The following is a 24,282-nucleotide window of genomic DNA, read 5'->3' as shown; positions in this document are numbered from 1 at the left end:
GACCCCTCTGTACATCAATGCTTTGTAAGTGTCTTGCCATTGACTGCATACTTTTCTATTTGCATGACAATAACCCAGAGTGTTCAGGTCATATTTGAACATTCCAATTCATTTTGCTAAAAAACTGCAAACAAACTTTCAAAACTACAACTTAAAGCAATATTCAAACACTCAAACCGTTTTTCATATAAAGATGTCCAGACAAGTTTGAGTCTTCAAGAGGTGGCACGGTGGCGCAGCGGTAGAATTGCTGCCTTCCAGCGCCAGAAACCCGGATTCGATTTTGCCCTGTGACCGCGTGGGTTTTCTCCGGGTGCTCATGTTTCCTCCCACAATCCAAAGACGTACACGTTTGCAGGTTACTTGGCTTTGGTAAAATAGTAAATTATCCCTAGTGTATGTGTAGGATACTATTAGTGTGTGGGATCGCTGGTTGGCACGGACTTGGTGGGCCGAAGGGCCTCTTTCCATGTTGCATCTCTAAACTAAACTAAACTAAACTAAACTAAGTCACTGGGATGTTAGTCAGCTAGATCTAACTGGCGAAAAAGATCTCACCTTGTTACATTATGTCACTGATTAAGCACTTCAAAATAAATACAAAGTCGGGTTCAAGTCTATGTTGGTCATAGACTACTAACATGGATGTTTATGCAAGGCATTTACATCTGTAGTGCATTTAAAATAATGAAGGCAAATCTCCCCTGCAATCACACAATTACAGTATCTCTATTTAGCTTTTCTTCTCTGGACTCTCCCGATGCTTTACATTAGAAGTAATGAAAGCCTGTCCTGTTAATTTATACAAGAAGGTGAGGAATTAGTAGATATTTCACCTTTGCATTTGTAGGCAAAGCGAAAATTGAAAGATCTTACCATGTAATATTTCGCGCAGAAAGTCAATATATTATGCAATCTTAGTTTGATATTTTAGCAACATGACAAATCCAATTTTTATATACAAACGTGCACTTACAACATTAAAAAAATCCTTCCCGTCTGGTTACTAATATGGGTGTTATTATTATCTTGATTGTTATCAAATACTACAATGAATATCTGATCACATTCAAAAACTTGAAAGGTACCAAAGAAAATCAAGCTAAAAATTGTTGATTATCACAAATAAAATGTCTAATATAGCTTGAGAGAGAGAGATGCCGTATTAAGTTTGATTACCTTTCCAGCAAATTAAAGGTCCCTTTGAGAAAACACCTTGCGAGTTTTTGACGAGGTAATATTTTAAGTGTTTCTGCTTCTTCGGCTGGGTTGTCAGCTTTAAGTTGATGTGATTGGAAAACTCAGTGAAGTACCGAAATCCTTTCTCCCCGCAGCCTATGCAGTTTCCCGAGAAACCTGTAGTCACATTAACAGGACCATGAACAGGCAGTGATGATGATGAATCATTGGGATTCAAGAGTACCTCACAAGAAAAAAATGTTGTTTCCTGTGAAGCACTTCAGTTGAATGGATTGCTTTCCCTCTGTAAGATTTGTTCAGACTCCCAATTCCAAGTCGACATAAGTAAAATTCTTTTATTGTGTGTAAGAAGGAACTGCAGATCCTGGTTTACACCGAAGATGGACACAAAATGCAGGAGTGACTCAGCGGGTCAGGCAGCATCTCTGAAGAAAAGGAATAGGTGATGTTTCGGGTCGAGACCCTTCTTCAGACTGAGGGCCAGGGAGGGAGAAAATCCTTATTGTGACCATTTGGTTAAATGTGTTTATAATTTCTGTAAATGGTTATCTGGGTAACTGGATCAAATTAATGACTTTCAGTCCAAGGAGGGTCCTGGCCTGAAACGTCACCCATCCTTTTTCTCCAGAGGTGCTGCTTGACCCACTGAGTTACTTCAGCACTTTGTGTCTATAATCGGTTTCAAATACGGAATTTTCTTCCCAGGAAAAGAATATCAGTGAGATATTTCCAGAATTTACTTCTGCTATGGGATGCAAATTTTACACAACCTTTAAAGGGCATAAGCACTTGAAAGATAAAGGACTAAATTTACTACCACAGTTAAAGTGACTCTAATTCTATTACAGGTGCACAACCTTTTATCCGACGATCCAAATAACGAAAAGCTCCGAATAGCGGACATTTTTTCAGTCCTTGAAGAAAGGTCCTTGAAGACGTTCACCGAGGGCGGCCCACAGAGGTGACAGCGGAACCTCCGGTCGGTCCTCGAAGAAAGGGGAACTAAATCCCCATTCATAAAAGAGGTGAGGGTATATTGCGCGGGAGGGTTAATAATTGACAATCTACTGCTGCCTGCCCGCTGAGTTAAAAAGTTCCCACGGTAGACTCACGATACACAGTGTATCGTGAGTCTTGCGTGGGAACGTTTTAACTCAGCGGGCAGGCAGCAGCAGATTGTCGCTCCCTTCAGTTTCACCCCACCTACACCCCTCTGCTTCCCGGCCATGTATGTGACCCCTTCCCTCCCCTCTCCAGTTCCCCGCCCATTGCACCGGCGCGGGGGCTTTGCACTGTCTTCACGTCGGCGATGCCAGCATACAATGCCAGTCACCGGAGACGTCAGGACCAACGGGACACCGACCCCCAGGCCCACTGCAAGCACGGAGATCCCAGAGACCCACAGCCAGCAGCAGCCCAGCCCCGTTCCAACTGCAGAGGAACACGCTTCCCGTAGGGACAGAAGCTGATGGTGTGCAAGGTATGTCTTGTTCTTGGGGTTGCGGATGAGGGGGCGCAGCTCGGGCTGTGATGTCTCCCGCCACCCCCCTGTACAGGAGCTGAGACTGGGAACTGTACCGCCCTTGCAGGTGAGCAGGAGAGTGGGGTTGTTTGCAGTTGCAGAGGGAGGGGGCAAGGGCGGTACAGTTCCCAGTCTCAGCTCCTGTCCAGGGGGGTGGCCGGAGACGTCAGGACCAACGGGACACCGACTGCAAGCACGGAGATCCCAGAGACTCACAGCCAGCAGCAACTCTAGCCCAGCCCCATTCCAACTCCAGAGGAACCCGGGTTGCGGATGAGGGGGCGCAGCTCGGGCTGTGGGCGAACTGCCACTTGTCGCTGTAGCGGCCCATCGGGGAGCGGGTTCCTGTTGGTCCTGACGTCTCCGGCCACCCCCCTGGACAGGAGCTGAGACTGGAAACTGTACCGCTCTTGCCCCCTCCCTCTGCAACTGCAAACAACCCCACTCTCCTGCTCACCTGCAAGGGCGGTACAGTTCCCAGTCTCAGCTCCTGTACAGGGGGGTGGCCGAAGACGTCAGGACCACCAGAAGCCGCTCCCCGATGGGCCGCTACGGCGACAAGTGGCAGTTCGACAAAGCCCGAGCTGCGCCCCCTCATCGAGACACAGACCCCCAGGCCCACTGCAAGCACGGAGATCCCAGATCAGCAACTCCAGCCCAGCCCCGCTCCAACTCCAGAGGAACATGCTCCCCGTAGGGGCAGAAGCTGATGGTGTGCAAGGTACGTCTTATTCTTGGGGTGGCGCAGCTTGGTCTGTGGGCGAACTGCCACTTGTCGCCGTAGCAGCCCATCGGGGAGCGGATTCCTCTGGAGTTGGAGGGACAGGGAGACACAGCGGCTTTTGAGAATGGTGGGCAATCACTTCCAAAGTTCTGCCCACACAGTCAGTACACCTCTCCTATACTTGTCTCCCGCACTAAGATTATCTCGAAGAGAATGATCCCAGCCTAACCCTCCCTATTCTCTCCTATTCTGCAAGAAAAAACTACATTGAAGACTCAAACTCGCGATCGAGTAACTGCCGGGATCGAGGCGCAAATTCGCGACCTTGCGGATATGAGCCGAGCACTCTACCACTGAGACAGCCGTTAAAATCTACGCTAAAAATCTTCCAATCCGAAAGCCGAAAAATTCCGAATTACGAAAAGTGTCTGGTCCCAAGGCTTTCGGATAAAAGGTTGTGCACCTGTACTCATGGCAGATGCCATAAAAAAAATAAGGTAAGGGTGGATGAAGGATTAAATGCAGAAACTGAATATTTCCTGTTGAAGATACATAATTCCATTTAGTTTAAAACAAATAGCATGTGTATTAAAAACTAATTGAACAACATCAATTCTCTGGTAGCATATTATTCAAAAATGAAAATAGTATCCAGTTATTCTTGGATTCAAACACCAGAGGTTTAAGGTGAGGGAGGAAAGATTTAGTCGGAACCAAAGTGGCAATCTTTTTACACAAAGGTTGGTGGGTGTATGGAATGAGCTGCCTGATGAGGTAGCTGACGCAGGTACTATCCCAACGTTTAATAAGAAACATTTGGACAGGCACCTGAATAGGCTTAGAAGGCTAAGGGCCATTTGCAGGCAGGTGGAACTAACGTAGATGGGGTATGTTGGTCGGCATGGGTATGTTAACCCAAAGGGCCTGTTTCCACCCTGTTTAACTGTATTCCTCTTTACCCTTCCACCTGCAAAATAAGCTTGGAGAAAACGTTTTGTCCGTAGCTTAAAATAAGGTAAGTTTGCTATGTCGCTCTTCGTTTGCTATGTCGCTCTTCAAGGGAGATGCTAAATGCATTTCGTTGTCTCTGTACTGTACACTGACAATGACAATTAAAATTGAATCTGAATCTGAATCTGAATCTTAAAACAAGGTGGCAAATCTATAAATTTTCTAAATTTCGAAATCCATTTTGAAGAACTCATTACTATCTAATATAGATTAATTCTATCCACTAACATCTAACTAAAACCAAAAAGATTTTATTTATATATTTCCTCATCTGCCAAACTCCCAAAACTGCTCCAGCAATCGGTTACAAAGTCTCAGAGACAGGGAACCAGATTTCAAAAAGGTTGTTCAGATGAATTAACTCTCTGATCTTCTTTCTCCATGGCAAATTAACTACGTAAATTAAATCCAAAATTCAACACAGAGAAAAGATCAAATATCTGCTCCGGTACAGTGGAGCACCAATAATATGTGCTAGTTCAATTTTGTTAGATTGGTGGAGGAGAGAAGTGGGAGCAAGGTGATGGTGTGGGTTTGGGGTGGTGGGTGTGGAATGCAGGGAATATTCCCTTTAAGAATTTAAAGGATCTGAGTGAAATGAACTTTGTCATAAATTAAAAAAGAAGTGAATGCTGACAATCTGTGGCACCGTCTATCCTGTGGACCTTTATACAAATACAAAAATGTATCTGCGTCTGCCATCCACAGCCTCCAAACAAATCGGTACCCAGCCCCACACAACCAGGTTTTACCTCCTCCATAAAATCCATAATCAGAACAGCCCTGGGAGACCCATTGGTTTTGCTTGTTCCTGTCCCACTGAATTCATTTCCACATATCTCAATTCCATCCTATCCCCTGCTACAATCCCTCCCCACCTATGTCCAGGACACCTCGCATGCCCTTCGTCTCTTCGATGACTTCCATTTTCCAAGTACCATTCCCTCATCTTTACTATGGATGTTCAACCATTCTACACCTCCACCCCCCACCAGGAAGTCTTAAAGCCCTCCGTTTCTTCCTCTTTCCCCTCAACCAACACTCTCCTCTGCCTAGCAGAGCTGGTCCTTACTCTTAACAACTTCTCCTTCGATTCCTCCCACTTTGTCCAAATCCAAGGCATAGCCATGGGCACTCATATGGGCCCCAGCTATGCCTGGCTCTTTGTAGGGTACGTTGAACAATCACTGTTCCAGGCGTACACTGGCCCTATCCCCGAACTCTATCTCCGCACCCATTCCTTCTCTCCAGAGATGCTGCCTGTCCCGCTGAGTTATTCCAGCATTTTATGCCTACCTTTAGTGTAAACCAGCCTCTGCAGTTCCTTCCTACACAAGAACAGAATGTTCAGGCAAAGGGGGGAAAAATGTAACTAATAAATGTACTGTCAAATAACTGATAACATGTTAAAAACAAGAAACTTCTTACCTAAAAGTGCATTCTTTCCATTGTCATCTGGCAGGAATCGCTTATCAACTGCACAGATCAGAATGTGCTCAGGAAGATTTGGAGATTTGGCTCCCACCAACACAAAGCCTGGTGGAATGTCAATTTGTTCTGCAGAGAGTGATACCAAGCGCAAGTCCTTGCCAGCCTGGCAGTAACCTAAATTAAAGTAAAGAGATGTGATGACATGAACAATGCTACAAAACAATATCAACAACATAAAATTGAACTCGGCTGCTTACCACCGGAAATTAAAAGCTTTGTTTAAGACAGTTGGAGAAAATTACAATTATTGTTGCGACAATTGTGTCGTGATTCACTAAAACGCACTGCCCAAAATATTGTTCCACAGCTTGAAAGCTTTTTGGAGCATGTAATGACAGTAACTTTACTCTCTCTCTTCCGAATGACACTGAATGAGAGATCATATGGTAAAGAACCCTCAGCTGCTAGCTTCCTATTGTGCATGGTTCAATAAATTAGAAAATGTAAAAATCTGCAATGCTTTATTGTATCGTTGAGATATGCACACCCTTTTGCAGACGATGGTTGCCAAAGTACTCAGGTGCATCAAAATCTTTGGTTGTACTGGTACAAAGAACAATATATATATTATTGGGGAATGTCTGTGTGTAAGTACAGTATATGCATATTATATACATTTACAGACACTCCAATGTATGCTGTAGACGACTTACATCAACTCAAGAGTCAAGAGTGTTTTATTGCCACATATGTCACAGATAGAACAATGAAATTCTTACTTGCGGCAGCACAACAGAATACGTAAACATAGTACACTGTAAACAACAATTAATGAGAAGAAAAAAAGTTCAGTGTATATACACACATGCATATGTACACATAAAAAACAAACAATAATTGTGCAATAATAACAATAATAATCTATGTAGTTCAGAGCTTATTAGAAGTTGTGTTTAATAGCCCAATGGCTGTCAGGAAGAAGCTGTTATCTAACCCAGTAGTTCAACCCAGTCAAGGTAGCTTATTTGGTGGGGCAGAACAGGCAGTCGCGTCTTCCGGAACAGTTTTGTGGGATTTTAGGGAGCCTAATGGGCTGTCAGGGGAAGGAAACGATGAGGTTGAACCCAGGTCAATACAGTTTTCAGGGCTCCTGTACCTTCTTGCCAATGCCAGGGGTGGAATGAGTGTGTGGCCAGGGTGGCGTGGGTCTCTGATGATGCTGCCTGCTTTTTTGAGGCAGTGACTCCGGAAACTCGCACTTTCGTAAACAATTCTGTACTCAGCCCCTAGTGCAACCAAGGCAGTTTGTAATTTCCAGAACTACGATCACTCAAGTATAAGTCGGAAACAAGCCGGTAATGGCGGTGGTGCTTACCCAGAAGGCCACGTGCCACAGAAAGTGCCCTGGACGCAGCCAGATGCCGCTGAGACAGTTAGTAGTCTCAACAACATATTTCAGGCAGGGTACAGGAATGGTGATTTTGACTTACTTAAAAATCTGACATACAGTGGCTTGCAAAGGTTTTCATACCCCTTGAACTTTTCCACATTTTGTCACGTTACAACCACAAACGTAAATGTATTTTATTGGGATTTTATGCAATAGACCAACACAAAGTGGTGCATAATTGTGAAGTGGAAGGAAAATGATACATGGTTTTCAAATTTTTTTTACAAATAAAAAACTGAAAAGTGTGGCGTGCAAAAGTATTCAGCCCCCCTGAGTCAATACTTTGTAGAACCACCTTTCGCTGCAATTACAGCTACAAGTCTTTTGGGGTATGTCTCTACCAGCTTTGCACATCTAGAGACTGAAATTTTTGCCCATTCTTCTTTGCAAAATAGCTCAAGCTCAGTCAGATTGGATGGAGAGCGTCTGTGAACAGCAATTTTCAAGTCTTGCCAGAAATTCTCAATTGGATTTAGGTCTGGACTTTGACTGGGCCATTCTAACACATGAATATGCTTTGATCTAAACCATTCCATTGTAGCTCTGGCTGTATGTTTAGGGTCGTTGTCCTGCTGGAAGGTGAACCTCCGCCCCAGTCTCAAGTCTTTTGCAGATTCTAACAGGTTTTCTTCCAAGATTGCCCTGTATTTGGCTCCATCCATCTTCCCATCAACTCTGATCAGCTTCCCTGTCCCTGCTGAAGAAAAGCATCCCCACAGCATGATGCTGCCACCACCATGTTTCACAGTGGGGATGGTGTGTTCAGGGTGATGTGCAGTGTTAGTTTTCCGCCACACATAGCGTTTTGCATTTAGGCCAAAAAACTTCAATTTTGTTCTCATCTGACCAGAGCACCTTCCTCCACATGTTTGCTGTGTCCCCCACATGGCTTGTGGCAAACTGCAAACGGGACTTCTTCTGGCTTTTTTTCAACAATGGCTTTCTTCTTGCCACTCTTCCATAAAGGCCCGATTTGTGGAATGCACGACTAATAGATGCCCTGTGGACAGATTCTCCCACCTGAGCTGTGATCTCTGCAGCTCCTCCAGAGTTACCATGGGCCTGCTTAGAAAAACATAGAAACATAGAAATTAGGTGCAGGAGTAGGCCATTCGGCCCTTCGAGCCTGCACCGCCATTTAATATGATCATGGCTGATCATCCAACTCAGTATCCTGATCAATGCTCTGAGAAGCTTGGCTGCTTCTCTGATCAATGCTCTCCTTGCCCGGCCTGTCAGTTTAGGTGGACGGCCATGTCTTGGTAGGTTTGCAGTTGTGCCATACTCTTTCCATTTTCGGATGATGGATTGAACAGTGCCCCGTGAGATGTTCAAAGCTTGGGATTTTTTTTTATAACCTAACCCTGCTTTAAACTTCTCCACAACTTTATCCCTGACCTGTCTGGTGTGTTCCTTGGGCTTCATGATGCTGTTTGTTCACTAATGTTCTCTAACAAACCTCTGAGGCCTTCACGGAACAGCTGTATTTATACTGAGATTAGATTACACACAAGTGGACTCTATTTACTAATTAGGCGACTTCTGAAGGCAATTGGTTGCACTGGATTTTATTTAGGGGTATCAGGGGGCTGAATACTTTTGCACGCCACTTTTGGACTGGTGCAGGCTCTGGATGGAAGTGAGGGAGGAGGTAAAGGGACATGTGTTACATCTCCTGCAGGGAAAAGTACCAGGAGAGGGGGTGATTTGGGTGGGAAGGGATGAGTGAACCAAGGAGTTGCAGAAGGTGCGGTCTCTGTGGAAAGCCGAAAGGGTGGGGATGGGAAGGTGTGACAGGTGGTGGGATCACGTTGGAGGTGACCTTCATATTGGAGGATGATGTGTTGAATGCGGAGGCTGGTGGGTCAAAAGGTGAGGCCCAGGGGAACTATCTTTGTTTAGTCTTGGGGGAGGGGGAGCAAGAGCAGAGCTATGGGATACAGTGGGTGAGGGATACATCTTTCATAGCTCTCATTCCTCTGATGCATCCTTCCCATCATGGTCTGATGTTTGGGCCACCCATATCTTTAATAGAAAATTTAGGCCACCCATATTCTTTAAAATCTCCACCACTTGCGTTTTAAAAAAAATAGAAGTTATCTCCTCTTTTATTCGGTCACTTTTACCATGGTACTCCATACTATACAATTCCATAACCTTGGACAGAATTTACTGAAGAAAGAGGACATCTCTGCTGTTTTAGAATGGGAGCCTTCATCTTGTGAACAGATGAAGCAGAGACAGGGAAATGGAGAGTAGGGGTTAGTTTCTTTGCAAAGAGGCAGGGTGGGAGAAAGTGTTGTCACGTGTACTGCCTAAAACACTTTATTAGCATTACCCTAACAGGCTCGCGTGCCAACAATAACATTTCAGTGGTTTTAAAGTATAGTAATTAAATGTTTATCATGATTAAAGTGCCAAAAATGATAAATGAGAATGAATATGAATATATCCCCCCCCCCCCAAATATATTGGTACTGGCATCCATGTGGTCATTGAAAACAATCAAAGACTGCTGCAGATGTTCTGCTAGTTTGCTTAAGTTCCTCTCTGTGTGTAACTCAGAGTGATCTATTACCCTGCTGAAAAAACATAGATAATAAAGCATGGTTGAGAACTACCACTGGAGGATTAAAAGCGAGACAAAACATTGCGGAAAAAATAAATACTGACTATTATTAGCATGTATAGCGAATAATGTTGGGTGAGGTTTTGGGTTGGAACCCTTCTTCAGACCACAGAGATGCTGCCTGAAGAAGGGGCTCGACCCAAAACGTCACCTATCCCTTCTCTCCAGAGATGCTGTCTGACGCACTGAGTTACTACAGCGTTTTGTGTCTATCTTCGGTTTAAATTAGCATCTGCCGTTCCTTCCTGCACATCTGCAGTTCCTTCCAACACATTATTAATATGTAAAATTGGTAATTAAAGAGTATCTCATCAGTTTTGGTAAGCAAGGTAAGATTTAGTTAATCTAGCCTAAATACAAGTATAAACAGATTAATTCGGTGCTTAGCAATTTTCTCTAGATTAAAAAAAAAATCTCAACATTAGGAAAGTTGCACAGATTGGATATGAGATTCTACAGGCCAAATCTTTCAATCACCTCAAACCAATATCATGAATTTAATTAGGCACAAATTTGCGGCAAAGTGGCGCAGCTGGTAGAATTTCTGCCTCACAGTGCCAGAGACCCAGGTTCAGTCTTGACCTTGTGTGCTTTCTGCATGGAGTTTTCACATACTCCCTGTAACCGCCAGGGTTTCCACCAGATGCTCCAGTTTCCTCCCGTATCCCAAAGACAAGTAAATTGGCTTCTGTAAATTGCTCCAGGTGCTTAAGGAGTGGATGAGAAAGTAGGATTAGTGTGAACGGGTGGTTGATGATCGGCATGGACTCGGTACGCCGAATGGTCTGCTTCCATTTTGTACCTTTAAAACAAGGTATTCCAAATGATGTACTCTGTTATTCTGAGTTGTCTTCCTCCTTTTACTGAGATGCCATTATACTTTGATATAACAAACATATCAGTCAGCCACAGCAATGAGCAGATTCCAAAAAAGGTCTTGTCTTCTTCAGACTCCTATTAATTTAGAAAATTAGTCAATTTTTGTAGCTCATTGCTAACAAAAAGATGATAAGACGATGTTACCAAGACACACAGCTTACTGATTTAATTCATGGAACCACTTGTGAAGTCCATGATACTCTGAGAAGACAAACAAGTTTACAAGGCAAAGAGCTGCTAAACTATAACTAAACAGCAGTGTCTGCAGAAAAGGTTTCCAATGTTCCAGTTGCAACATGACCCATGAATAGTCCCACTATTGCCAAGGAGTTGCTGAGCTCCACAACTGCCATGCAATAATAATTGGCTTTAATGCACTTGGAAACTGATCCCAAATAACTAATAGTGAGTGATAGAGTACTGCTGATAAAGGAGTGTTCTGTAATAATAATAATAACAATGAGTGGCTAATGCAGGAGCTCCAACGCCCATCAGTGTTCTGGAAGATGTCAAAGTCTACGGGGAATTGGACAGCAGGACTTTTTCCTGACTTCAAGACTTCTCCAAAGGAAATTGCTTTCAGCTGTGTTTGCACAAGAATTTCCTTTCCAATACTAAATAAATGGGAGATTGAGAAGATGATATGCAGAGCAGAACATTCTGTTATTAGAGGGAGGATGGAGAGAAGGTCTCCATCCAAGCCATGTCTGCCAAAGTATTCAGGAACCCATTCTCCCATCCAAACCTTGGCATGAATAGTGAGGGAGGCATCTGCACCCCAGTCACAATGAACCACCCCTTCAGGAGCAGGGTGTTTTTAATTATAATATATTCTCATCACCTGAGCCTCCTGTTGACATGAGCAGTCACATCATAACAGTGTTGGCGCTAAATGTACATTGCAACCATGTTAAATAACAGAAAGTATACCGTGGTCTTATCATTTAAAATAATGAGCACTTGATCGAGATATATTAAAAAGGAACTACAGATGTAACAAAAAGGAACTGCAGGTTTATACCAAAGATAGATACAAAATACTAGAGTAACTCAACAGATCAGGTAGCATCTCTGGAGAAAATAGACAAGTGAAGTTTCAGGTTGGAACTTTTCAGGCTGATTGGTGTGGGAAGAGTGGGGACAAAACTGTAAGTGAGAAAAAAAACAGGCCAAATTAGGGCCGGCAACAGATGACCTCAGGCAAGAAGGTTCCCAGATAGGCTGATTTGGGGATAGAGACAGGTGTGAGCCCAAGTGGATATGCAGTTGCGGACTGTGGACCTGAACCGGGGAAGAGGCAGCTGTTTGTAGAAGTCACCTATAATTAGAGAATTCAATACTCGTACCGTTGTGTTGTAAGCTACCCAAGCGGAATACGAGGTGCTGTTCCTCCAGTTTGTGTGTGGCCTCGCTCTGCCAATTGAGGAGATCCAGGACAGAAAGGTCAGTGTGGGAATGGGAAGGGGAGTTAAAGTGGTTAGATCCTGCAGGTCTTAGCGGGCCGAGCAAAATGGACCCCGGTCATCATAATATAGAACCATTTTCAAGGTGATAAAGTTCAACCCCACTTTGGTCAGTTCAGCATCATGGGTTCAATCCTGATTTACAGTGTTGTTAGATTCACAATGTTGTATTTTTCTCTGTGATCACATGCACGTCCTCCAGGTGCCAATTTCTTCTCAAGTTTCCTTCATGTGCAAATGAATGGTAGAACTGGAATGTGTTGATAAGAAAGTGGGAAGAATAAAATGGATTAAGGTAGGATTAATCCAATTTGAGGCTTGATGGTCAGTGTGAATTAGGTGGGCCAAAGCGCCAAGCTCAAGCTACACCCTTCTATCACTCCATGGCTTGGTGGCTACTATCCTCTATTTTAAAGGAAATCTCCATTTTACATATTTATGGCAAGCTCCAATCCTTTGCATTATTTCACATTTGCATTTACATTCAAAATGGTCATAATATTTCAGTCAAAATACCTAATATATTACAATGTGTAGGAAGGAACTGCAGATGCTGGTTTAAACCGTCAGTCTGAAGAAGGGTCTTGAGCCGAAACATCATCACCTAACCCTCTCCCCCTCCATCTCTAATATATTACAATGTTACTAATCGAGTTTTTAAATAAATGATGATGCAGGATAAATATAGAGTGGTTGTCTAATTATATTCATAACCAAACCATGAACAGGCTATTTGCAGATGCAAGGGTTTACTCTAACCCCTGCCATAAAATGCTCAGGGTATTTATTCATTTCATTCTCTCAGCTTCTGGAGCTGCACAGTGACGAATCGGGGTGGCACAGTGGTAGAATTGCTGCCTTACAGCATCAGAGCATCCAGGTTCGATCCTGACCACGGGTTCTGTCTGTGCAGAGTTTGTACGTTCTCCCTGTGACAGCATGGGTCTTCTCCGGGTGCTCCCACATTCCAACGATGTGCAGGTCTGTAGGTGAATTGTCTTCTGTAAATTGTCCCTAGGGTGTAGGATGGAACTAGTGTACGGTGGAAGGATGGTCGACGCTGGCACGGTGGGCCAAAGGGCCTGTATCCACACTGTATCTCTAAAGTCTCTAAAGTCAAAAACTAAAGCTAATGATTTGCACTGTATAAGCTAACATGATCAATATGGGTGTGGTTTGCAACAATGCTGACAGTCTATGTTGTAGTAAAACTAAACAATACTAAAGCAAACAGCCCATAATTTTATAAAGTGGCTTTACGAACAGAATCATTTCCAATCAGTCCAGGATGATAGTAAAAAAGACACAAAAGACTGCAAATGATAGAATCTTTAGCAACAAAAAGAGCAACCTGAGAAACTTAGCTTTTATGCGACATCTATGAGGGATCCAGGCTGTCGACATTTTGGGTCGAGACCCTCCAATTGAAAATATTGACTGCCCATTTCCCTCCGCGTATGCAGCCTGTTTTATTTGTGGCCTCCATTTCACTAGCACCCACTGAGTGTATCAAATTAATACCAATTACATTCTGATACCAGCTACATGAATAATTGTTGGGAAAATTGGTTAATCTGTTATACACCAGCTGAGAATAATTACATGACACCGTCTTTTATGTACTACAGGTGCACAACCTTTTATCCGAAAGCCTTGGGACCAGACACTTGTCGGATTTCGGACATTTTCGGATTTCCGAATGGAAGCTTTTTAGCGTAGATTAGGTAGGTAGCGCGGGCGGCTTGGAAAGTCTGGAGCGGCTGGGGAATCATTGTAAATCATTGCATAAATGTTAGTCAGTTAGTTTGGAGGGATTTTATGTGGTGGTGGGTGGGTGAAGGGGGAAACATTAATTCTTAGTCCCCTACCTGGTCGGCGACTCCTAACATCGCGGAGCTGGGGGCTCCGTCCGGCCGCGGGCGGCGCCGGTTGTAGCTCCGACCCCGGCAACTCGACCCCTGGCTGCGAGGTGCTCCAAATCCAGCGCGGCACGCGGTCAGACGCCCGCAGCCCCAGCTCCGTGAATGTTGGGAGAAGGCGGCCTCAGCGCCCTGGAGCTTACCGCACAGCGACCCGGTAAGGCATTGCCCGCTTCCCGCTGGTATCCCAGCGCTGCGACGCCGCCGACTCCCAACATTGGGCGGGCGTCCGGCCGCGGGCGGCGCTGGATTTGGAGCGCCTCGCAGCCAGGGGTCGAGTTGCAGGGGTCGGAGCTACAACCGGCGCTGCCCGCAGCCCCAGCTGGGAGTTGGCAGCCACAGCGCCGCGGAGCTTTCTGCATGGCGACCCGGTAAGGCATTGACCGCTCCCCGTCTCTCCGACCAGGTAGGGGACTAAGAATTAAAGTTTACCCCTTCACCCCCCCCCCCCTCACATAAAAGCCCTCCAAACTAACTGACTAACAGTTAAGCAATGATTTACAGATGTTTAAGTGTCTCTTAAGGAGGAGGCAGCCGCTACAGCTGAGGAGGCAGCCGCTACAGCTGAGGAGGCAGCCGTTACAGTAGTACAGACCTGGGTTGACCGTGGGTCGTTTCGGGTCAAGTTTGACGCCAAACGCGAGCTTTGGTGTGCAGACGACATCCTGGAAAAAATGGCCGGTTTTCAGAGTTTTTCGGTTTCCGGAACACCGGATAAAAGGTTGTGCACCTGTAGCTGAGAATAATTTTTTCACCACAGCAGACAGCATTGACAAAATTAGTCATAAAATCATGCCTTCCGCAGCTTACAAAAACTCGAACTTGGTTTGTCTCTCAAATCTTCTTCGAAAGCAAGCAAGAAAGTGAAAGAACCTACATATAGTTTGTAATGCAATTAAGTGTCCTTGAGCAAGCCTTATTAAAGATAACTTTACTTGAAGTAAATGGTTCAACGTTGAATGTTTCTCAACATTAAGACAGCAACCCGTTATTAAGTTATACCTCATTTTTTTTAAATCTGCGCTGCTCCGTTAATATATCATAAGATTGTGGAATGCATAAACAAAATATGCTTCCAAGCACATTTACAACGTGTTCCACCAAGGTGTAGGGACGAATGATGTACAATTACAGTGGTATTTGTTGCGTTTCTGAAATTCTTATTCAATTCCTTGGGAGTTTCCAACATTGGACAAGTGATGATTTTCACCAAGGTTGAGAAAAACCTACAGTCTCCGCCGGCAACAACTTCTTAATGACAAAAGAGGGATTAATAATTTAGGAGCATTGGTCATCTGGGTCTGGAGGGCAGAGCCTCAGAATAAAAGTATGTAGCTTTGGAATGGAGATGAGGAGGAATTTCTTTAGCCAGAGGGTAGTCAATCTGTGGAACTTATTGCCATAGATGGCAGTGGAGGCCAAGTCATTAGGTATTTTTAAAGAGGAGATCCAAAAATTCTGGTATGAAATATTTGATATTTTTTCAAAATTAATCAAAATAAAACTGGTACCAAAACCAGAATGGATTATTTTTGGAATATCGGAAGGTAACCCTGAACTAAACGTGTTTCAGAAGAATTTATTCAATTACGGGCTAATAATGGGAAAAAAGCTTATACTTAAATTCTGGAAAAATGCGCCCACACCAACAGTAAAAATGTGGATATCAAATATGTTTGAAACATTACACCTGGAAGAGATGAGATTCCTCTTAGCAGGTAAAGCAGACCAATTCCAAAAGACGTGGTCTATGTTTCTGGACCTATTACAAGCATGAGGTGCAATAGTAATTAAATAAATAAATAAATAAATAAATTGTATCAGGACCTGGTAACGGGAGGTAAAACAACAAAAACAGACTTGTTTGGTAGTCCCCTTTCTGCGGAGTTTAAATATTTTAAATAAGAAAAAAGGGGGGGGGGGGGGGGGGGAAATAAATAAATAAATAAATAAAAAGAATTTTAAGAATTAGAGGAGATTGATAGGTTCTTGATTTGTAAATATTGGCAATATTTACAGGAGAAGGCAGGGGAATGGGGTTGAGAGGGAAAAATAGATCAGCCATGATTGAATGGCAGACTGGACTGGATGAGCCGAATGGCCTGATCCTGCTCCTATGTCTTGTGGCCTTATTATGAGGCATTACCCATGCACCAGCACTCCGTGCCACCCTTTCTATGTTGATGTCTCAAGGATCAGCTGTCTGAGTGGTTACCGCATGAGTAATTGAAGTAACAGAAATCTCACACGATTCACGATTGGCATTAAAATAAAAAGCATAAATGATTCATCTGCATCAACATTCAGATAACATTTCAGCAGAGGCCCTGTTGCCAGATAATGCATTTTAGAAGATAGAGCTATACGCACCATCAGTAGTGCAGGATCCCTCTGGAACATGTTTCTGCATGTAGGCAATAGGTGGGCTGTTTGACTCAGACATTTCCTCTTCTTCCTCCTCCTCCTCATTATCCAGTCCATTGCCAACTTGTATAGCTGGGAATCCAGAAGAGCTACTCTGCGTATAACGATGTACTTCAATTTCTTTATTAAGTTCCTCTATCTTTGGTTTGACATCTGTTTTAAGAACAAATTTCAGGTATTATTTCAAGCTAGCTCAACCGTGTATTGTCGATACCTCCAAAAGTTCATGGAAATAATAGTTGAGGATGAGCCTCACCCCAATCACGTCCTTTTCTCCTCTTCCCCATCAGGCAAGAGGTACAGGTGTTTGAAAACACATACCTTCAGGTTGAGGGTCAATTCCTTCCCAGCTGTTATCAGGCAACAGAACCAGGCAACACCAACTTGAGAGCAGTCCTGACCTACCATCTACTTCATTGGAGACCCTCGGACTATCTTTAATTGGACTTTATCTTGCACTAAACGTTATTCTCATCAACCTGTATCTGTACACAGTGGACGCAACAAAAAAGATGCTTTTCACTGTTCCTCCGTACATGTGAGAATAAACTAAACTAAAAAGGAAATATAAGGGTGCCAAAAGATAGAGAGATTGAGTGTTTGGTTCCTCAGAAGCGAGGAAATGAGCTGGTCCTTCTGTATGTCACGGCAGTAACTCATCTCAATTGTTCTCCCTTATATCCAGGCTGGCTGGCTGTCAACAGGAAAAGCCTCCACTGGAAGGGAACAGGCACGGAGCAGAGCGGTGGAAGGGACAGGGTTTGCAGTGGACTTCCTGATCAGGAGGATTTCAATTCAGATGATGGGTCATTCACGTCAGATCGAATTAATGAAGGCAGCACCCTGGCGCAACTGGTAGAGTTGCTGCTTCACAGTACTAGAGACTCAGGTTCGATCCCGAGTTCAGGTGCTATCTTTGTAGAGCTTGCACATTCTCTCTGTGACTTTCCTCCGGCTGCTCCAGTTTCCTCCCACATCCCAATTCCGCACGGGTTTGTAGGTTAAATGGTCTCTATAAATTGTCCATAGTGTGTAAAGAGTGGATGTGAGAGTGGGGTAGGATTAGTGTGAACAGAAGATTGATGGTTGGCGTGGACTCAATAGGCTGAACAGTCTGTTTCCATGTTGAATCATTCAATCAGTCAATCAATCAATCTAGTATTTCAAAAGTACCCCAGTGCTGGATCTTGCCTTTCCCAGTCATTCATCCAAGGATTTCTTAATCTTTAGTGAAAGCATAAAAAGAACAGCAATGAATCTTCACAGGCCACTTGGTTCCAGACCACATCAGTCTTGGTCCAAACAAGGAACAAAGAGTTGAATTATGGAGGTGAGAGTAAATTGGGGTAGTAATTTGAGGTGAGAGTCAGTTGTGAGGTGGGGTAGGGAGTTAGATGTGGCCCTTGTGGCTAAAGGGATCAGGGGGTATGGAGAGAAGGCAGGTACAGGATACTGAGTTGGATGATTAGTCATGATCATATTGAATGGTGGTGCAGGCTTGAAGGACCGAATGGCCTACTCCTGCACCTATTTTCTATGTTTCTATGTTTAAATTTAACCAGTGAATTGGCCTCTACTGCCTTCTGTGGCAGAGAATTCCACAAATTCACAAATCTCTGGGTGAAATGTTTTTTTCTCATCTCAGTTTTAAATGGCCTCCCCTTTATTTTTAGACTGTGCCCCTTGGTTCTGGACTCTCCCATCATTGGGAAGATTCTCCTGCATCTAGATTGTCCAGTCTTTTATAATTTCATACATTCCCCATCACAAATCCATGCTGACTTGGACCAATCACTTTACTGCTATTCCAATGTGCCATTATTACTTATTTAATAATTGACTCCAGCATCTTCCCCAACACCGATGTCAGGCTAACTGGTCTATAATTCCCCGTTTTCTCTCTCGCTAGCTACCCTCCAATCCACAGGAACTGATCCTGAATCTATAGAATATTGGAAAATGATCACCAGTATGTCCAAGATTTTTAGAGCAACCTCCTGAGTACCTTGGGATGCAAACCATGCGGCCCTGGAGTTTTATCAGCCTTCAATCCCATTCGTCTACCCAATATTATTTCTCACCTAATGCAAATTTATTTCAGTCTGAAGAAGGGTCTCGACCTGAAATACCGCCCATTCCTTTTCTCCAGAGATGTTGCCTCACTCACTGACTTACTCCAGCATTTTGTGTCTACCTTCAAATTTCAATCCGTTCCTCTGTTTCCTTAGATCCTATGTCCTCTAGTACATCTGGGAAATTGTTTGTGCCTTCATTAGTGAAGACAGGACCAACGCACCTGTTCAATTCTTTTGCCATTTCCTTGTTCCCCATAATAATGTCATCTGTTCTGCCTTCAAGGGACCCACATTTGTCTTTACTAATCTTTTTCTCTTAACATACCTAAAGAAGCTTTTACTATCCTTCTTTATATTCTTTTGGCCAGCTTACCCTCGTACTTCATCTTTTCACCCCAGTCTTGCCCCTTTTGTTACCTTCTGTTGTCCTTTGAAAGTTTCCCAATCCTCTGGCTTCCAGCTACTCTTTGCTATGTTATACACCTTTTCTTATAGTTTTATTCCATCCTTAACTTCCCTTGTCAGCCACAGATACCATTTACTCCCCTCAGAATCTTTCTTCCTCGTTGGAATGAAATGATCCTGCGTCTTCTGGATTATGCCCAGAAATTCCTGCCATTGCTGTTCCACCGTCATTCCTGCTAGGATCCTTTTCCAGTCGACCTTGGCCAGCTCCTCTCTCATGCCTTCATAGTCCCCTTTGTCCAACTGCAACACTGACACTTCTGATTTAACATAAGGGCCTAAGAAACTGTACAGCTTATTAAATTTACAAAGAAGGAATAATTAATTCAAAGGCCTCTCCAAATCGAGGATGAAAGTTTTAAATGTTTAGCGGTTGAAGGCTGGGTACAAATAGAGGTCAGGAAAAACAGGATTGATAGGTGAGGAACAAAGGTTTAAACCAGCTGAGGTTTATGGAGCCCTCTTGCTGGAAGAGGAGCCAGGATATCACTGGAATGGTGAAGTGTTGGGAAGCAAGAGGTTTCTATCAGTAAATAGGCTGAGGAAGTGGGAGAGGTGGATGACATCTTGTTAAATTAACCAGGTAGTCTTTACAATGGAATATTGAATATTTCAAATACCTTGCAGATTAAAACAAGTAACTTTGATTATATGAAGATGAGATAATATGATCCACTTTAACACTTTAACAGGCTTTAACATTCCAAGAAAACTGAAAGCTCTCAACCACTCTCAATCCTAAAATGCACTTTCAAGCTCCTGAAACAACAGTTTCTGAGATGAGATTTCTAGAGCATGAGAAAACTCCCAACTTGACACACACACACACACACACACACACACACACAATCATCTGGCTAACAGGAATGCGTCTTTTTATTCACAGATGCACCAGGAAGCACTTCAGAACACACATGGGGCACTTTAATTTATTAGATGTAAAATCAATTTGAAATTGTCAAGATCGGAGCCTTGGTGGTGTGGTACTAACTATTTTGTGACTGGTGTGATCTTGATTCGATCCTAATCTCGGGTGATGTCTGTGGAGTTAGCACATTCGTCCTTTGGCCATTGAATTTCCCGGGTCCGCAGGTTCCCTCCCAGATGCCTGCTGTGTATAACCCCTGGTGTAGGTGGATGCCAGGTGCATGAGGGGAGACATTGATGGCCAGAGGTTATGGGGAAATAAACAGAATGGGACTGATGAGAATTATCGCAGGGCGGCACCGTGGCTCAGCGGTAGAGTTGCTGCCTTCTAGTGCCAGAGACCCGAGTTCGATCCTGATTATGGGTACTGTCTGTAGGGAGTTTGTACATTCTCCCCATGACTTGCGTGGGTTTAACCGGGATCTCCGGTTTCCTCCCACATGCCAGAGACGTACAGGTTTGTAGGTGAATTGGTCTGGTATAAATGTAAATTGTCCCCAATGTGTGTAGGATAGTGTTGGCGTGCGGGGATTGCTGCTCGGCGTAGACTCAGTGGGCCGAAGGCGCTTTTTCTGTGCTGTATCTCTAAAAGTAAAACTATACTAATCATACCTTAGCTCACAAACTCAATGGGAGAAATGGCCCCCTTCTACATTGAATATGAAAGATAGAAACACGTTGAAATTATGGCAGCCTCTAATGTTAACTTGGTATATGTTTATATGTTTAACGCCTCATTACTGATATGCCATCAAGCTATCAAGAATGATTTGTGGGCTCAGCAACATAGGACTGTTTATCTCATCCCAACCCCTCACACCTTTCCCCATTAGATCACAAACACTGCACATGGAATATGGAAATTTACAACACTGAAGAAAACATTTTGATTCACATGGCTGACTTCAAATTCAAAGTCAGCACACAGATTTATAATCATGTTGCTATTATTGATTTTCTCACAAACTCCCTATTGGAATTACTGATAACATCATCCTCAAATGCCTCCCAAGGCAATCCATGCAAGAACATTCATCATCCACTATGTAAATTGGATCTGAGCTTCCTATTAATATTCTCTTTCCTTAGTTTCTTTCATGCTTTTCTTGGAGATTTTCTGCCTTAGGCCACAGTAAACAATTTCTCAGAGTGAGAATTGTTAATATTCCTCAGAATTCCTGCTCAGTTTTCATCTCTAAACAAACACTACTTCTCCTTGAAGTTCGGATATTGAAACACTGTGCTTTGCCTTATGATATCTAATTTGGTAACCAGAGTTGTACTCCAGAGGGAGTTTACTCACACCACATGGATGGCACGGTGGTGGCGTAGCAGTAGAGTTCCTGCCTTACAACTCTTACAGGGCCACCTTACAGGGTTCTTGTCTGTACGGAGCTTGTACGTTCTCCCCGTGACCTACAACAGCTTTTCCCGAGAACTTTGGTTTCCTTCCACACTCCAAAGATGTGCAGATTTGTAGGTTAATTGGCTTGGTATTTAAAGAAATGTAAATAGTCCCTAGTGTAGGAGAGTGTTAGTGTGCGGGGATCGCTGGTCGGTGCGGACTCGGTGGGTCAAGGGGCCTGTTTCTGCATTGTATCTTTAAACTAAACTAAACATGGAGACTAAATTTCACTAATTAAGAATAGTCTTCTATTATGTTTCCTGTACCTCATGCCAGTGAGGGGAGGTACAGGGAAATAGGGGATCTGATTGTGTGGCTGAGAAATTGGTGCAGGGGGCAGGGATTTAGATTTCCAGATTACTGGAATCTCTTCAGGGGCAGAGGTGACCTGTACAAAAGGGACAGGTTGCACCCTAATTGGAAGGGGACTCACTATTCTGGCAGGCAGGTTTGCTGGAGCTACACAGGGGGGGGGGTGGAGTCAACAACGTAGACGTGTATCCGTGCAGCTAATGGAAAAGAGAGTGTAGGAAAGATCACGTTTAAACAAACAGGGCAGGGGGATGGGACCCAATGCAAGGAGACAGAGGGCCATAAAAGGAGGACAGAAGCAAAAGTTAGAAGGGAGATAAGAAAAATTAACCTGAAATCTTTGTGCCTTACTGCGAGGAGCATTCGAAGTAAGGTGGATGAATTGAATGCGCAGTTAGTAGTTAAGAGATATGATATAGTTGGAATTACCGAGACATGGTTCCAGGGTGACCAAGGCTTTAATGCAAGAGGATTACTCCAAGAGTAGATTAATGCAATAGGAAGGAGAGACATTAGCTTGGATGCTGTAGAATCGGTATGGGTAGAACAGCGAAATAGCCAAGGGCAGAAAATGTTTGTTGAAGTTGTATATAGACCACCAAACAGCAGTAGAGAGGTTGGGGATAGCATCAAGCAGTAAATTAGGGATGCGTGTAGCAAAGGTACAGCGGTTATCATGAGTGATTTTAATCTACATATAGATTGGGCCGACATATAGAATCGGTAACAGTGCTGAGCAGGAGGATTTGCTGGAATGTATACGGGATGTGTTTTAAAACCAATATGTAGAGGAACCATCTAGTGGGCAGGCCACCCTACACTGGGTATTGTGTAATGAGGAAGGATTGGTTTGTGATCTTGATGTGCAAAGCCCCTTGGGCAACAGTGACCATAATGTGGTGGAATTCTGCATTAGGATGGAGAGTGACATGGTTAATTCAGAGACTAGGGTCCTGAACTTGAATAAAAAAGACTTTGAAGGTATGAGACAAGAATTGGCTAGGATAGACTGGCAAATTATACTTAAAGGGTTGATAGTGGAGATGCAATGGTGAAGATTTAAAGACCGCATGGATGAACTCCAGAAATTGTTCATCACTTTCTGGCGAAAAAATAAACCTGGGAAGGCAGCTCAACCGTGGCTAACGAGGGAAATCAAGGATAATGTTAAATCCAAGGAAGAGGCATATAAATTGGCCAGAAGATGCGGCAAACCAGAGGACTGGGAGAAATGTAGAATTCAACAGAGGAGGACAAAGGGGTTAATTAAGCGGGTGGGGGGGGAGGGCATGAAAGAAAGATTGCGGAGAATATAAAAACTGACTGTAAAGGTTTCGACAGGTAAGTAAAAAAGAAAAGATTAGTGAAGACGAATGTAGGTCTCTTACAGTCAGAGACAGGTGGATTTATATTGGGAAACAAGGAAATGGCAGAACAGTTAAACGAGTACTTTGGTTCTGTCTTCACTAAGGAAATCACAAACAATTTCCCGGAAATACTAGGGGTCCGAGGATCTAGTGGGAGGGCGGAACTGAAGGGAATCCACATTAGTCAGAAAATGGTGTTAGATAAACTGTTGGGACTGAAGGCAGATAAATCCCCAGGGCCTGGTGGTCTGCATCCCAGAGTACTCAAGGAGGTGGCCCTGGAAATCGTGGATGCATTGGTGATCATTTTTCAATGTTCTCTCGATTCTGGATCAGTTCATGTGGACTGGAGGGTAGCCAATGTAACTCCACTTTTTCAGAAAGGAGGGAGAGAGAAAACAGGGAATTAAAGACCAGTTAGCCTTAGATCAGTAGTGGGAAAGATGCCGGAGTCAATTATTAAAGGTGTTATTGCAGGTGTTATGGAAAGCAGTGATGGGATCAGTCAAAGACAGCATGGATTTATGAAGGGGAAATCATGCGTGACTAATCTTTTGGAATTTTTTTAGGATGCAACAAGTAGCATGGATAAGGGAGAGCCAGTGGATGTGGAGTATGTGGACTTTCAAAAAGCCTTTGACAAGATCCCACACAAGAGATTAGTGTGCAAAATGAGAGCACATGGTATTGGGGGTGGGGTATTGATGGATAGAGAACTGGTTGGCAGACAGGAAGCAAAGAGTAGAAATTAACGGGTCCTTTTCAGAATGGCAGGCAGTGACTAGTGGTGTGCCGCAAGGCTCGGTGCTGGGACCCCAGTTGTTTACAATATATATTAACGATTTAGACGAGGAATTAATTGTATCATCTCGAAGTTTGTGGATGACTGGGTGACAGCGTGAGCTGCGAGGAGGATACTATGTGGCTGCAGGGTGACTTGGATAGGTTGGGTGAGTGAGCAGAGGTATGGAAGATGCAGTATAATGTGGATAAATGTGAGGTTATTCACTTTGGTGGCAAGAACAGGAAGGCAGATTATTATCTGAATGGTTTCAGGTTAGGATAAGGGAAGGTGCAAC

At 43.7% G+C, this 24,282-nt stretch overlaps 1 protein-coding gene across 6 annotated transcripts in view; it reads right to left on the bottom strand.

Annotated features, from left to right (window-relative positions):
- greb1l (GREB1 like retinoic acid receptor coactivator) overlaps window positions 1-24,282 on the bottom strand; it is a 233,688-nt gene that overhangs the window by 83,696 nt on the left and 125,710 nt on the right. For all 6 annotated transcript variants that reach the window (XM_055634189.1, XM_055634186.1, XM_055634184.1 and 3 more), the window contains 3 exons: window positions 16,599-16,805; window positions 5,886-6,062; window positions 1,180-1,356 (listed from right to left, as the gene is read on the bottom strand). In XM_055634189.1, the coding sequence (XP_055490164.1) occupies window positions 1,180-1,356; window positions 5,886-6,062; window positions 16,599-16,805 (561 nt within the window). The remainder of the gene's footprint in view (window positions 1-1,179; window positions 1,357-5,885; window positions 6,063-16,598; window positions 16,806-24,282) is intronic.

This window comes from Leucoraja erinacea, chromosome 4 (genome assembly GCF_028641065.1).
Source record: "Leucoraja erinacea ecotype New England chromosome 4, Leri_hhj_1, whole genome shotgun sequence".
NCBI classification, from domain to species: domain Eukaryota; kingdom Metazoa; phylum Chordata; class Chondrichthyes; order Rajiformes; family Rajidae; genus Leucoraja; species Leucoraja erinaceus.
This window is presented reverse-complemented; position numbering and strand designations above follow the sequence as displayed.